This window comes from Rhinatrema bivittatum, chromosome 6 (assembly GCF_901001135.1).
Source record: "Rhinatrema bivittatum chromosome 6, aRhiBiv1.1, whole genome shotgun sequence".
Classification (NCBI taxonomy): Eukaryota; Metazoa; Chordata; class Amphibia; order Gymnophiona; family Rhinatrematidae; genus Rhinatrema; species Rhinatrema bivittatum.
The window spans coordinates 99,360,042-99,375,944 of record NC_042620.1 but is presented as its reverse complement, the minus strand read 5'-3'; the positions used below and the strand labels follow the sequence as shown (position 1 = coordinate 99,375,944).

At 43.5% G+C, this 15,903-nt stretch overlaps 1 protein-coding gene across 1 annotated transcript in view; it reads left to right on the top strand.

Annotated features, from left to right (window-relative positions):
• The window catches only part of LOC115093623 (sodium channel protein type 2 subunit alpha-like), a 655,694-nt gene that overhangs the window by 165,757 nt on the left and 474,034 nt on the right, over positions 1–15,903 (top strand). Inside the window, exon 4 of the mRNA XM_029605639.1 lies at positions 14,045–14,134. Within this exon, the coding sequence (XP_029461499.1) occupies positions 14,045–14,134 (90 nt within the window). The remainder of the gene's footprint in view (positions 1–14,044; positions 14,135–15,903) is intronic.

Here is a 15,903-nt window from a genome sequence, read left to right as displayed (position 1 = left end):
ATATCTCCCCTCAGCCGTCTCTTCTCCAAGCTGAACAGCCCCAACCTCTTCAGCCTTTCCTCATAAGGGAGGCGTTCCATCCCCTTTATCATTTTGGTTGCCCTTCTCTGTACCTTCTCCATTGCAACTATATCTTTTTTGAGATGCAGCGACCAGAATTGTACACAGTATTTAAGATGCGGTCTCACCATGGAGCAATACAGAGACATTATGACATTTTCCTTTTATTAATCATTCCCTTCCTAATAATTCCTAACATTGTTTGCTTTTCTGACTGCTGCAGCACACTGAGCTGACAATTTCAAAGCATTATCCTCTATGATGCCTAGATCTTTTTCCTGAGTGGTAGCTCCTAATATGGAACCTAACATTGTGTATCTACAGCAAGAGTCATTTTTCCCTATATGCAACACCTTGCACTTGTCCACATTAAATTTCATCTGCCATTTGAATGGCCAATCTTCCAGTCTTGCAATGTCCTCCTGTAATGTATCACAATCTGCTTGGGATTTAACTACTCTGAATAATTTTGTATCATCCACAAATTTGATAACCTTACTTCCTTTCCAGATCATTTATAAATATATTGAAAAGCACTGGTCCAAGTACAGATCCCTGAGGCACTCCACTGTTTACACTTTTCCACTGAGAAAATTGACCATTTTCTGTCGGTGTTTACTGAAGAGGATGTTGGGGAGGTACCCGTAATGGAGAAGGTTTTCATGGGTAATGATTCAGATGGACTGAATCAAATCACGGTGAACCTAGAAGATGTGGTAGGCCTGATTGACAAACTGAAGAGTAGTAAATCACCGGGACCAAATGGTACACACCCCAGAGTTCTGAAGGAACTAAAAAATGAAATTTCAGACCTATTAGTAAAAATTTGTAACTTATCATTAAAATCATCCATTGTACATGAAGACTGGAGGATAGCAAATGTAACCCCAATATTTAAAAAGGGCTCCAGGGACGATCCGGGAAACTACAGACCGGTTAGCCTGACTTCAGTACCAGGAAAAATAGTGGAAAGTGTTCTAAACATCAAAATCACAGAACATATAAAAAGGCATGGTTTAATGGAACAAAGTCAGCATGGCTTTACCCAGGGCAAGTCTTGCCTCACAAATCTGCTTCACTTTTTTGAAAGAGTTAATAAACATGTGGATAAAGGTGAACCGGTAGATATAGTATACTTGGATTTTCAGAAGGCGTTTGACAAAGTTCCTCATGAGAGGCTTCTAGGAAAAGTAAAAAGTCATGGGATAGGTGGCGATGTCCTTTCGTGGATTGCAAACTGGCTAAAAGACAGGAAACAGAGAGTAGGATTAAATGGGCAATTTTCTCAGTGGAAGGGAGTGGACAGTGGAGTGCCTCAGGGATCAGTATTGGGACCCTTACTTTTCAATATATTTATAAATGATCTGGAAAGAAATACGACGAGTGAGATAATCAAATTTGCAGATGACACAAAATTGTTCAAAGTAGTTAAATCACAAGCAGATTGTGATAAATTGCAGGAAGACCTTGTGAGACTGGAAAATTGGGCATCCAAATGGCAGATGAAATTTAATGTGGATAAGTGCAAGGTGATGCATATAGGGAAAAGTAACCCATGCTATAATTACACAATGTTGGGTTCCATATTAGGTGCTACAACCCAAGAAAGAGATCTAGGTGTCATAGTGGATAACACATTGAAATCGTCGGTACAGTGTGCTGCGGCAGTCAAAAAAGCAAACAGAATGTTGGGAATTATTAGAAAGGGAATGGTGAATAAAACAGAAAATGTCATAATGCCTCTGTATCGCTCCATGGTGAGACCGCACCTTGAATACTGTGTACAATTCTGGTCGCCGCATCTCAAAAAAGATATAATTGCAATGGGGAAGGTACAGAGAAGGGCTACCAAAATGATAAGGGGAATGGAACAACTCTCCTATGAGGAAAGACTAAAGAGGTTAGGACTTTTCAGCTTGGAGAAGAGACGACTGAGGGGGGATATGATAGAGGTGTTTAAAATCATGAGAGGTCTAGAACGGGTAGATGTGAATCGGTTATTTACTCTTTCGGATAGTAGAAAGACTAGGGGGCACTCCATGAAGTTAGCATGGGGCACATTTAAAACTAATCGGAGAAAGTTCTTTTTTACTCAATGCACAATTAGACTCTGGAATTTGTTGCCGGAGGATGTGGTTAGTGCAGTTAATATAGCTGTGTTTAAAAAAAGATTGGATAAGTTATTGGAGGAGAAGTCCATTACCTGCTATTAAGTTCACTTAGAGAATAGCCACTGCCATTAGCAATGGTTACATGGAATAGACTTAGTTTTTGGGTACTTGCCAGGTTCTTATGGCCTGGATTGGCCACTGTTGGAAACAGGATGCTGGGCTTGATGGACCCTTGGTCTGACCCAGTATGGCATTTTCTTATGTTCTTATGTTCATTTAATCCTATTCTCTGTTTCCTGTCTTTTAACCAGTTTGTAATCCACGAAAGGACATCACCTCCTATTCCATGACTTTTTCGTTTTCTTAGAAGCCTCTCATGGGGCACTTTGTCAAACGCCTTCTGAAAATCCAAATACACTACATCTACCGGTTCACCTTTATCCACATGTTTATTAACCCCTTCAAAAAAATGAAGTAGATTTGTTAGGCAAGACTTTCCTTGAGTAAATCCATGTTGTATGTGTTCCATTAAACCATGTCTTCCTACATGCTCTATGATTTTGAACTTTAGAATATTTTCCACTATTTTTCCTGGCACTAAAGTCAGTCCCGGAACGCCCCTGGAGTCCTTTTTAAATATTGGGGGATTTTCTATCATGTGCATGGTAATGAACTAACCAGTTATACCAAATAGTTTATCGGTTCACCTAGTCCATCTGCAGCTCATGAAGACCATCCTGGCTCTTCAGCCTGAACACTCCCCCTCCCATTGCACTCATACCCCTTATCCTGTCATTTATTCACTTTGAAGATGTTTATGATCACTTACTCCAGATGTAGAGCAGGAGTAAATATGCATGAGTAAGGTGCCAAATTTACATTCATAAATTGTTTATAAAATAGCAACATACTTGCGTAAACATTGGCCCCTCTCCAGAACACCCCTGGCCCGCCCCTTTTTTGCATGTGTACATTTACTCACGGACTCTTACTTTCCCCTGTATGTTCAGGTTTTAAAAATATCAAGACCAATATTCAGTTGGGCCGTTTATTGGACAAAATATATTGGTAATACCTTGTCATTACACCCGTGATGTTTGTCTGGGGGAGGCTTTGTTTTTATCAGAAATCACAATATTAGAGGAAAGGTACCACAGAATTTACTAAACTGTGGTATTTGAATATGAATTTTCCACAGTTTGCCATGGCAGAGAGTATTGCTAGGGACTTCATTTTCAGTTTTTATTTCATTTTGGCTGGGAATTTAACTGTTATAACAAAAAAGAAACTGGTGGAAAAAAGTCTTTTCTGCCGATTTTTCTCCTGTGGATTATATCAGTCATTTTTCCACTTATTTATTTTGTTGTAACATTGAAATTCTCAGGCAAAATAAAAAAATGAAAATGAAAGTCCCTAAGTATTGCATAATACCAGCTGTGGCAGCATGCGATGGTGCCCTACCTCTGCATCCCAAAGCTGCCATATTTTATAGGGCTTTTAAGTCCTTTTAAAAACCCCTTAGTTAGTTTATTATATTTGATATTGTTATTATTTGTGATAATTGTGGGTGGATCCTTGGGCCGGTGGCAGATGACCACGCCCCCGGGGGAAGATCCCAAGAGGGTCCACCGGTCAGGCTCAGAGTTGGGAGACAGACACACACTAGATCTTTTATTAAACTATATAGTGAACCACCAGAGGTGGCAGTAGTGAGCTGGAAGAGTCCGGCTAGGCTGTAGTCCCTCAGGCACTGGAACAGCGATCCCAGGATGGCTGAGCTGTAGAGAAACTGAATATAGTGAGTAGGCAGAGTATGCAGAGTTCAGGAACAGAACCTTGGTGGTAACACTCACACAATAGTCTCTTGAAGCAGCCCAGAGGCTGGAATGAAGTAGGCCCTCGAGGAGCGAGTACCTGGTTGCAGGGAAAGCTCTGAGAGAGAGATGGTAACTCACTGGTGTTGTAGGCAGCGGTGACTTCCTGGCAGAAGTTGTATTCAGTAGCAGGTCCGGGAACGTGGGCCCTCGAGGAGCGAGTACCGGTTCCAGACTGTGACCTGAAAAGCAAGAGAGAGAGCGAGGCCCCCGAGGAGCGGTTACCCCTGGTAAAGTCCGAGGAGGCAGAGTAGCAAGGTATGCAGAAAGCGAATCCCATCCGCAGCAATACCTGGAGGAAGCCCTTGCTAACTCGAATAGCTAGCAAAATGAAAGACCTTAAGTATCCGGTGAGGATGATGTCATCTCAGGGGGACGCTCCTGAGGTTCACGCCACAGCTGGTACTTGAGTTGGGGGCCACGCCGCGCATGCACCCTTAGGCTTCAGGAGAATATGGCGGAAGGCAGCATCTAGCCAGTCCAGGGACGCTGGAGGAGGTCGGCAAGATGACACCGCAGCAGCCAAACTTCCATCAACCAAAGACTGAGTCGCAAAAGAGGTAAGGTGGGCGGAGTGGAGACGTTGGGTAGCGACGGTCGCAACAGTACCCCCCTTCAAAGGGCGATCTCCTCTTCGGGTACTAGGCTTGGGTTTGGAAGGATGCGCGATGTGGAACTGACGAAGCATCTCTTTGTCAAGGATATTGGTCTGAGGCTCCCAAGAGTTTTCTTCGGGGCCAAAACCTTCCCAGGAGAGAAGATATTCAAAAGTATTGCCTCTTTTTCGAACATCCACAATCTCTTCGACTTTGAACTCTAAGTCGTCTTCTGCATTGATGACAGGTGGGTCCTGAGATTTGGAAGAAAATTCGCTGAGTATGAGCGGTTTCAGAAGTGAAACGTGGAAAGCATTATGGATGCTGAGACCAGGTGGTAGCTTCAGATGGTAGGTGACTTTGCCAATACGTTGAAGGACTGGGAATAGTCCCATGTAGCGAGGAGGAAACTGAGAGGAGGGTAGTTTAAGTCTGAGGTGCTTGGTTGACAACCAGACCTTGTCTCCTGGCTTGAAGACTGGAGCTTGCGAATGGTGCGCGTCATAGTACTTCTTAGCACGGTCACTCGCTTTGATTAGCATGTCCTTTGAACCCACAGATTATGGATATCATCAGCAGTGGATTGAGCTGCTGGGGACATCACTGAGAGTTTCAGTGGAAGTGGCGGTGTTGGGGAAAGTCCAAAAACCACTTCAAAAGGTGACAATCTAGTAGATGTTGCTGGATGAGAGTTGATGGCGAATTCAGCCCATGGAAGCAATTCAGCCCAGTTATTCTGTCGGGACATGACATAAGCTCGAATAAACTGCTTCATTGTTCGATTCATCCGTTCCATCTGGCCATTCGACTGCGGATGATAGGCTGAGGTTTGGTCTAGAGAGATGTCAAACAACTTGCACAAGGCCCTCCAGAATCGTGCCGTGAATTGGGACCCACGGTCGGATACGATGTGAGAAGGTAGTCTGTGGAGGCAGAATATGTGCGTTATGAAGAGCTTTGCAAGCTGCAAGGATGAAGGTATGCCAGGGAGCGCCACGAAGTGTGCCATCTTGCTAAATCGATCCACTGTCACCTAGATGGTGTTAATTCCTCCAGAAGTGGGTAAATCGACTACAAAGTCAGTAGAGATGTGCAACCAGGGCCGTTCTGGAACTGGCAGTGGTTGCATCTGACCCCATGGTTGTCCAAAAGCGGGTTTGTTCTTGGAACAATTAGTGCAGGATGCCACATAGGAATAGGTATCCTTTTTGATGGTAGGCCACCAATACAGCTTCTGTATCTTGAGCAGGGTACGGCGTTGGCCAGGATGGCCAGCCAGCTTGGAATCGTGCACGAAAAGAGCACTTTCTTCCTGAGTCTTTTAGGAATGATTGTTTTACCAGCGGGTACAGACTGGGTGGATGCCAAGAGGATCTTCTTCGGGTCAATTATGTGCTGTGGCTCACCAGGCACATCCTCCAAATGAAAAGAGCGTAACAGAGCATCTGCTTTGGTGTTTCTAACTCCAGGGCGGAACTTCAACACAAAATCGAAACGATTAAAAAATAAGGACCACCTGGCCTGTCTGTAAGTCAGACATTGTGCGTGGCGGAGATACTCTAGATTTTTATGATCCGTGAATACGGTTATTTGATGTTGAGCACCTTCGAGCCAAGGCCACCATTCCTCGAATGCAAGCTTTATTGCCAAGAGCTCTTTATTGCCGATCCCATAGTTTTTCTCAGCTGGAGAAAATCTTCGTGAGAAGAAGGAACAGGGACGTAAGGTTTTCGAGTCTCCTGTTTGGCTCAACACAGCCCCTACACCCACATCTGAAGCATCAACTTCGACGATAAAGGGCTTGTTGGGTCTGGATGCCACAAGCACGGTTCTGTGGAAAAGGCAGTCTTCAATTTCTCAAACATGGAAATGGCCTCCGCTGACCATTTTGAAGTGTTGGCACCCTTGCGAGTCATTGCAGTCAAGGGTACAGTTAAAGAAGAATAGTTCTTTATAAAGCTTTGATAATAGTTGGTGAACCCCAGGAATCTCCTTAAAGCCTTCAGGCTGGTAGATTGGGACCAATTCTTGATACTTTTAAGCTTGTGAGGTCCATTTGGAAGCCTTCTTTCGACACTATGTAGCCTAGAAAAGGCACTGAGTCTTTGTGAAATTCACACTTAGAGAGTTTGGCGTACAGCCGGTGTTCGTGAAGACGTGGAGTACTTGCTTGACATCTGCATTGTGGGTGTCCAAATCCTGGGAGAAGATTAATATGTCATCCAGGTAGACCACAACATTCTTGTACAACAGATCCCACAAGATGTCGTTCATCATATTTTGGTAAATGGCGGGTGCATTGCGCAACCCGAACGGCATTACTAGATACTCGAAGTGGCTGTCTCGCGTGTTGAAGGCCGTTTTCCATTCATCGCCGCTCCGAATGCGAATGAGGTTGTAGGCCCCCTTCAGGTCGAGCTTTGAAAATATCTTGGCCCCTTGCAGCCGGTGAAACAGCTCCAAGATTAACGGCAAGGGGTAACTGTCTTTGATCATGATTTCGTTTAGACCTCGGTAATCGATACATGGACGCAGGGTACCGTCCTTCTTCCCCAGAAAGAAAAAGCCTGCGCCTGCTGGCAACTTTGATGGTCTGAAGAAAATCTCCAGAAGGGCTTTATCAATATATTCTGACATTGCTCTATTCTCAATGGCTGAGAGAGGGTACACCCATCCTTTCGGTGGCTCAGCTTTGGGCTTCAGTCTTATGGCACAGTCATAGGGTCTATGTGGAAAAGAATATCAGCCGCTTCTTTGGAAAATACATCCCCGAAGGATGCATATTGGGGCTTCAGTCCTGGCATCACTGGAGTCATAGGCATGCAAATGATGGGCGAGATTTCCTTAAGGCACCTCCTGTGACATTCTGGGCCCCAGCGGGAGAGATCCAAGGATGCCCAGTCAAATTGGGGTTGGTGCACTTGCAACCAGGGTAATCCCAGGACAATAGGGTGCATGGCCCTTTCCAGTACAAAGAAGGAGAGCGATTTCATATGGAGAGCTCCGGTGCGGAGAGTAACTGGTAAGGTTTGGTAAGTCACGTCGCCCGGTAAGAGCTCTCCATGAATGGAGAATAACAGTAGTGGATCTTTCAACTTGATGAGGGGAATCCTCAAGTATTCCACTAGACGTCTGAGAATGAAGTTGCCTCCTGCCCCTGAATCCACCCAGGGCAGGAGTCTGAACCATGACTGGTCCGTAGGTCAAGGAGACTGGGAGAGAGAGTGGAGGAGAGGACGTAGTGAGGCCTAAGAACAGTCCTCCTACAGGACTTAGGCCCATCCGTTTTCTGGACAAATGGAGCATGTAGAGACATCGTGGCCGGGTTGACCACAGTACTTGCAAAGGCCGCGCCTCTTCTGAAGTCTTCTCTCTGTGGCAGTCAAACATCCATGACCAAGTTGCATTGGTTCATCTTTATCAGCAGCAGGGATTACTGGGACCATCCGAGGTGCAGGTATAGCACTAGCCTGTTTCAACTCAGCTAACACCTTTGGCCGGAGTTCCTTCACCTTGTCCCGAAGCCGGTGATCAATCCGAGTGGCCAAGGCTACTAATTCGTCCAGTGAGTCAGGTGTTTCATGAGCAGCCAGCTCGTCCTTTAAACGGTTATTCAGGCCTCTGAAAAAGAGAGTCTTGAGACATTTGGGGTCCCAGCAGAGTTCCGCCGCAAGAGTTTTAAACTCTATGGCAAATTCAGCCAATGATCTGTTTCCTTGCTTCAATTCAACCAAAGCAGAACCGGTGACAGACGTTCAGCAGGGTCATCGAAAACAGATTTAAATAAGTCCATAAATCCTTCTATATCCTGCAAAATGGGGTCCTTGTATTCCCACAAGGTAGATGCCCAAGACAAAGCCCTACCATCCAGGTATGAAAGGACGTAGGTAGTCTTGGAGAGAGCCGTAGGGAATAAAGATGGCTGTAAGGCAAAATGCATGCAGCACTGGTTTTAAAAACCCCGGGTCTTCTGGACTTCTCCGGAAAAGCAAATTGGAGCCGCCAGTGGTACATCAGTCTTTAAAGTTACCTCCTGTAACTGACCTTCATGGCTGGAAGCTCTGCCTTGCACCTTCTGTGTGTGTAGCTGATGAAACGCTGAAGTAAGTTTCTCCAAGGCATCTTGCTGCTCCGAAATGCGCAGGGCCAGGCTGCTGGCTCTAGGTGAAGAACAATAAAGGCCACTTGCCCCTTTTAGATTGCGATATTGAAAGCATAAAATATTAACGAAAGGCCTTTTTAAAATGAGATAAAAGCAAGCATATAAGCCACTGGCCTTTTAAATTGAAATATATAAGCAGTACAGATAAATGTGCACTTACACACTGGGACCGCTGCCCTTTTAAGTAACAAAGGCTGCAGAAATGTAACTGACCCGCCCCGAGTCTTTTCACCCAGTCCTTTGAATAAATAAATTAAATATAACAAAAATAAATACATACAGCCTGTTCCATCCCCAAAGCATGGCAGCTGCCCCTTAAACGCTATGCACCTGGCCAGGCAGCTCTCCCTGCACCACCGGGACAGAATTAAGAGGGGAAGGAAGAATTTTAAAAGGAAAGAACATAAACACATGGTTTCTACTACTGCAGTGCCCAGCCGGAGTCACCAGCATGAATTCCCGCCCCCCCCCCCCACGTGCGTCTTACTTGCTCTGTGAAACATGAACCCCTGAAAAGCCAAGCTGGAATCCACGCCGCGCCGACGAATGCCTGGGCGAAAAGGGAAGTCCGTCTGCGCTGGCTTCCCCTCTTCTACCAGGCATCACCCCGCCCCCCGAGCCCTCCCCTAAGCCTAAGCCCACCTATCTTGCTTTCCCCACCCCATTGTGCCCTACTCCCTTACGGAGTCGTGGGCTCTCAAGCAATGCTTTTAAAATCTAAGTATACATAGTGCTGGATAAGAATTTCAATTTATTTTCTTATTAACATCATTTCCAGGTAGTTCATACAGCCAACATAAATTACAGTGTTGGTTAAAAAAAAACATACAAAACATCAACTACTTTCATTACTTAACAGCAATTTAAGAAAAAAATGTAACAGTAAAGTTCCTAGTTTTTAGATTCATTCAATGGAAGGGGCTTATGACCAAGGATCCTGTAAGTCTGGTTGCTGTACAAAGCTAATTACCTTTGACAAATTAACTTGTTCCACTACAGGAAATAAAGATTATTATCTAAACTATATTACATATTGTTAGGAGCTGCAACAAAAGTTTTAGAGAAATACAAAGCAAATGTGAGAAAAGAGTTTTCTAGTTATCTGAGAAAGACATACAGCTCGATACAGTAACATTCAGTTGAAGATTTCTCGTCTGTAACGAGCTCGCTGCGCACAATTCAGACGCGTAAGGCAAACCAGCGATACAGTCTCCAGTTTCGCGCGTCCGTAGCGCTTCTTAAAACAGACGCGTAACCCTTCCCCACCCGGCATGTAAATGAACGAATTAGCTGTATAATGCTGTATAATGCCTTGAGCGCCGAATCGCAGGGGTCGCACAGGCGCGCATTCATTCAGGCGGAGCCGGCGGCTTTCGCCGCCGGCTCCTCCGCCTGGATGAATGAATGCGCGCCTGTGCGACCCGGCCTAGATTTAACACGCGACCACCCGCCGCCCACCGGCCGTCTCGAACTAACGCGTGTGCACCCGCCCCCGCCGCCGCCGCCTGGAACAGGCGCCCACCCGCCCGCGGCCTAGATTAAACACGCGACCACCCAGCTCCCGCCACCGCCCGCCAGCCGCCTGGACCCACGCGGCCCTCCGACAGGTATTTAAAAATTTATTTTTTTTTGAACACTCAGGTTTTTACACATTTTTGGTATTTTTTTTTTCACTTCATGGTGCCTGTCATTTCAAATGTCATTTGAAATGACATTTGAAATGACAGGTACCAGCGCACCCTGGTTACTGTATAGGCGCTGTATTAAGCGCCTATACAATAAAATGGGTTATGCGGGCATAACCCTTCCCTACCGCTTTAAAGCCGCGGCATGCATTTGCATGCGATTAGAGGAGAGTATCGGGGAGTTAGTGAAGAGAACTGTGCGTGCGGGGAGGAAGGGTGCGCCTGACACTGCCGCACTGTTATTACCGCGGCCTTACAGGATCGACCCGTATGTTTGCTTAAAAAACTGAAGATAGGGAATTCTCTGAGTGCTAGCATAGAAGAAATGGATTTAAAATATTTTATTACTGGTGTGACATATCTACAATTTCATAGAATGGGTCTAAAAGCTGTCCTATCTTATTAGCACAGCTGTTGATCCTTTTCTGTAATTGGTGGGCATGTTTGTTAAACAAAATGTACTGGATATTAGGGATGTGCATTCGTTTTTAACGAATTAGACAATGTCAACGATATTGTCTAATTCATCATGGTTCGGTAGCACTGATAAACGAAGCGTACTTTGCTGAAATTTCGGCAAATTTCGTGTTAGTGCGCATTAATGGAGTTACTGCGTACTGCATATCTCTTAGTGCACAGTAATACCAATTAGTGCGCACTGTTTTTCTAGCTAACAAACTCCTCTGAATTGATACTTTTTAATTTTTAAGTTGCATTTCTTTTAGTGTGCACTAACATTAATTACAGCGCACTACTACATACTTAGTGCGCTATAAGTTCTATTAGGGCGCACTAACTAAACTGTTAGTGAGCATTGACGGGCCTTAATGCGCAATAACATCTAGCTAGTGTGCACTATCTCGTTCAGTGTACTGCGCACTAATGCTGAGATAGTGTGCACTAACTGGTTGTTAGTGTGCAGTAAGGCCCGTTAGTGCGCACTAATGCACTTCGTTGAAAATTGCCAAAAAAAAAGTGGGAAAATGAAATTTTCCATGGAGCGCCTGATCCAAAGCCCTAACCGATAGCTTTAAACGAAGCACATCTCTACTGGACATAGACAATTTATTGGATTAATAATCTCACAAAAATGTGTTTGTTAATATATTCCACTGCTGTATTATTGTATAAATCAAGCAGACCCTTTTTCTGTTCATATCCCATAGACAAATAAGAAGAAGCACCCAATCAGTCTCTTTTCTATGTTTTCCTATTTTGCCAATTTTTATAATTTTTAGAACACAGCATCAGACAAGCGGCACTCGAAATTTCAATAACCTGTCTCTTGCCATGCAATGTACTACAGACAGTGACAGATAAGGCACCTTTAGAAACATCATTTGTGGTCCAGTGTACCAGTTCAAAGTATATCCTTAAATCACTTTAAGGCTGACAAAAGTGAATACTTAGCTCTTTATTGGTTTTCCAATATGCTGAAGACCAGACCATAAAAACATTCACTTTAAATCACTGCACACTATAACTGATGCTGCATTCATTGTTTCAGACACCTGACCCGACATAGGCCCATTTTTAGACAAAAACTTTCACCTGCCTCAGGCCTCACTTATTATTGACATATCATATAAAGTTTTGGCCAGGTCCAGAAAAGTGATATCATAGTTATCTTTTAGTTATAGTGAGATGCAATATTGTCAGTTATTGGAACTCACCAAACAAATCATCCTTGGATTTACGATTAAAAAATATATGGAATAATTGCACAATAAAATAAATACTTAGGACTTGATTTTAAAAAGCATTTATATGCTTAAAATTGGGTTAAACACATATAAATGCACTTCACCCCCGAAGTGGGCTTTTGAAAATTGCTACAATAGTATGATACATTTACGCATGCAAGTCCTCTGAAAATGTCATTCTTATTATTAAAGACCCAGATATATTGCAGAAATGAAATATTTTTATTGCTGAAATAATTGAAGAGTACAATAATGCAGTTAAATGTAAGTCTGTATTTCTATGTGCGTAAGCAGGTGATTTAGCTGTTATCATTGTGGTGTGATGACCACTGTTGTGATTTATTTACAAGTATCTATTTTACTTTGTACTGAGATATGGAGTTTGGAATGTGATGCTAATCATAAAAATTAAAATAAAATTCCTCTGCATTGAAAAAAATGCCATAATTTGAGCACCTTTCAGTAAATATAGTTCTTTTCAAACCTAAATATCCCTTTTCATAACTATTTCTTCTAGTTTGAAAGGATAGCATTTTTAAAAAGTGAAGAAAATTAGTTATTTCTCACTTTAAAATCATGAATTACCGAAAATAAAATGGTTTAAACAATTATTTTTATGGTGCACAATATTTATTTAGCATTTTTTATATACCGAGGTATAGCAGAGTTGCCTTCACTCCGGTTTACATTTATAACAACCTGTTACATTAAAAATTTTAAATTTAAATTTTAACAAACTGAGAACTGGCATATAATATTGGTATAAACAAAACAAGATATACCAAAGGATAGTTACACTGAAATATCTGAGTTCAAAACATAAAAGAGACATCTGTAGTTTGGAAGCAGGAGAGATTGTCATAGGGGGAGATTGAATGTTAGAAGGCTATGGTATTATGTTTTACGATCATTGTGCGTGCTGTCATTAAGAGATTGGCTGAGTAGCCAGGCTTTTAAGTCTTTTTTAAAAGATTTTAGGTTTTCTTGAATGGTTAGGTACTGAGGTAATGAATTCCATAACTTTGGGCCGATGATGGAGATGGCTCTGTTTCTGGTGGAAGAGAGTTTGGCATGTGGAAGTGAAGGAATCACTAGTTGAAGTTTACTAGTTGTTCTTGTTGTGCGAAGAGAACAGTGGATATGTATGATGTCATCAAGGGCAGTGTAGTCTGCTTTATAAATTGATTTATGAAGTATTGAAAGAACTTTGAATTCTATTCTTTTCTCAATTGGGAGCCACTGTAGTTGGTTGAGAACAGGTGTAATGTGTTCAGATTTTCTTTTACCCATCAGGACTCTGGCAGCAGCATTCTGAAGTAGCTGCAAAGGTCTTAAGGATGTCTTAGGTAAGCCAATCAGGAGAGAATTGCAATAGTCCAAACCGGAGGAGATGAGGGCTTGTAGGACGGTTTTGAAATCATGGGGGTGAAGCAGTGGTTTTAGATGTTTGATTACTTGTAGTTTGTGAAAGCCTTCTTTTGTTCTTGTAGAGATGTGTTTTTTATAGTTTAGATCATTGTCTACCCAAATGCCCAAGTCTTTTACGTTGTCTTTAAGTTGGATGAGGGTATTGTCAAATTGGAAGGGTGGTATAGTTTTTTGTCCAGAGTTTTTTGTCCAGAGTATGTACTTGGCCATACAACTATTGATCATGTCTCATTCTAATACACTTGTTAGCATATTTTTATTTAGAAATAATATGCAATTGTATTTTACCACTTTAATAGCAGTTATTTATTTGCATTTGCTCTTATTCTTAACATTTCAGATCTAGGTCTTGTTTCAATTTTATGTCAATGATTTAATGTATAGAAAGCTGCAATTGTCTTTTACATTCCTTGACTATTTTCTACATTATTCAGCATGCTCATTATGTGCACTATTTTGACCAACTGTGTATTTATGACCTTGAGTAACCCTCCAGAATGGACCAAGAATGTAGAGTAAGTAAACCATTTATATCTATCTCTTTTTCTCTCTCTCAAATCAAGACCTTCAGGTTTTTTGTATGAACATGTTCTATTATGTACATGCCACATGTGTATAATCCTTACCCCCACTTCACAGAGGGGCCACACTGCAGAGGCTGCTGAGCAATATCAAACTAACTGCAGTATCTGGACAAACTAGATTTGTGCTAACTGCTATGGGGATAGGCTTAACCTGTAAAACCAGGGAATCACTCAGTGATTCAGAAGAAAAGACCACTCACAAATATTGAGGTAGATCTTTAAAAAGTACGCGCGTGCGTACTTTTGTTCGCGCAACCGGTGTGAACAAAAGTACTCCGGATTTTATAAGATACGCGCGTAGCCACACGTATCTTATAAAATCCGGGGTCGGCGCGCGCAAGGCTGCGCAAAATCGGCAGCCTGCGCGCGCCGAGCCGCGCAGACTGCCTCCGTTCCCTCTGTTTGGAGCGGCCTCGGAGAGAACTTTCCTTCCGCGTTCCCCCACCTTCCCCTCCCCTCCCTTCCCCTACCTAACCCACACCCTGGTCCTACCTAAATCTCCCCCCTACCTTTGTTGGGCAAGTTACGCCTGCTTGAAGCAAGCGTAACTTGCGCGCGCCGCCTCGCATCCCCCGGCACAGGCCGCAGTACAGGGGGACTCGGGACCGCATTCCCGGCCCGCCCCCGAACTATCGCCGCCCCCAGACCCACCCTGGACCGCCCCCTGACCCCGGACATGCCCCCGGACATGCCCCCTCCCGCCCCTTTTACGAAGCCCCGGGACTTGCGCACGCCGGCGGCATATGCAAAATAGGCGCACCGGCCTGCAAGTGCCCTGCGCGCGTAAATCCAGGAGGATTTACGTGCGCAGGGCTTTTAAAATCTAGCCCATTGTGTTAGAAACCAAAAGTTAAGTATACTGAAATAAATATCCAGCAAGACAAAAAATGTGAAGGCAGTTCCTAATACAACCAGGTAAGAAAACAATCATCTCCAAAAATATGTTTCAACCACAAGCAGTTAGTAAAGGAAAATCACAAAACAAGTTCTCATGCTACTTTAATAGTTTGGGGAAAATGCTGGGATCTCTCCTAATTTTCCAGAAGGGGGCTGTCTCACTTAGACCCCCTGAAGCCAGAAAAGTCCTTTTCTTTCCTGAACAAATGGTAGCTCCTCTAGTGGAATTCTTCTATCCCTTGGAACTTGGAATAGGAATCCCTCCTGGATCTGGCCACGAATGGGATCCCCACAGAATGAATTCCAAACTTTAATCAAAAAAGAGAAGAAAATAACTCTTTCCCTTTCTGGAACCCAGTAAGAGCCACAGAAAATGACTCCCTCCCACTAGCTCCTCTGGATGTCAGCTACCCAATGCCTCACTGAGTCACCCTTTATAATCTTTACCGCATTGACCCATGCTTTAGGGGATGGACCCTCACTCTAAATGATTACAATGCTTCTTGAACCTCCCATTGCTTGGATATTCCTAAATATAATATATGGAGAAAACCTAGCCCCCACTACATGTCCTTAATCAAAAATCAGAATTTTTTTCCCCCTATTTACTCAGAGGTAGATTTTCAAAGACGCACGCGTGCATCCATGTGCACGCAGTTCCCAGCACGAGTACATGGACACAGCGATTTTATAACATGCGTGTGTCACCGAGCGCATGTTATAAAATATGATTCCCACATGCCGATGCACACCCGATTTTTATACTGGCGCACGCATGTATGGGCGGGTGGCATCTCGTGTGC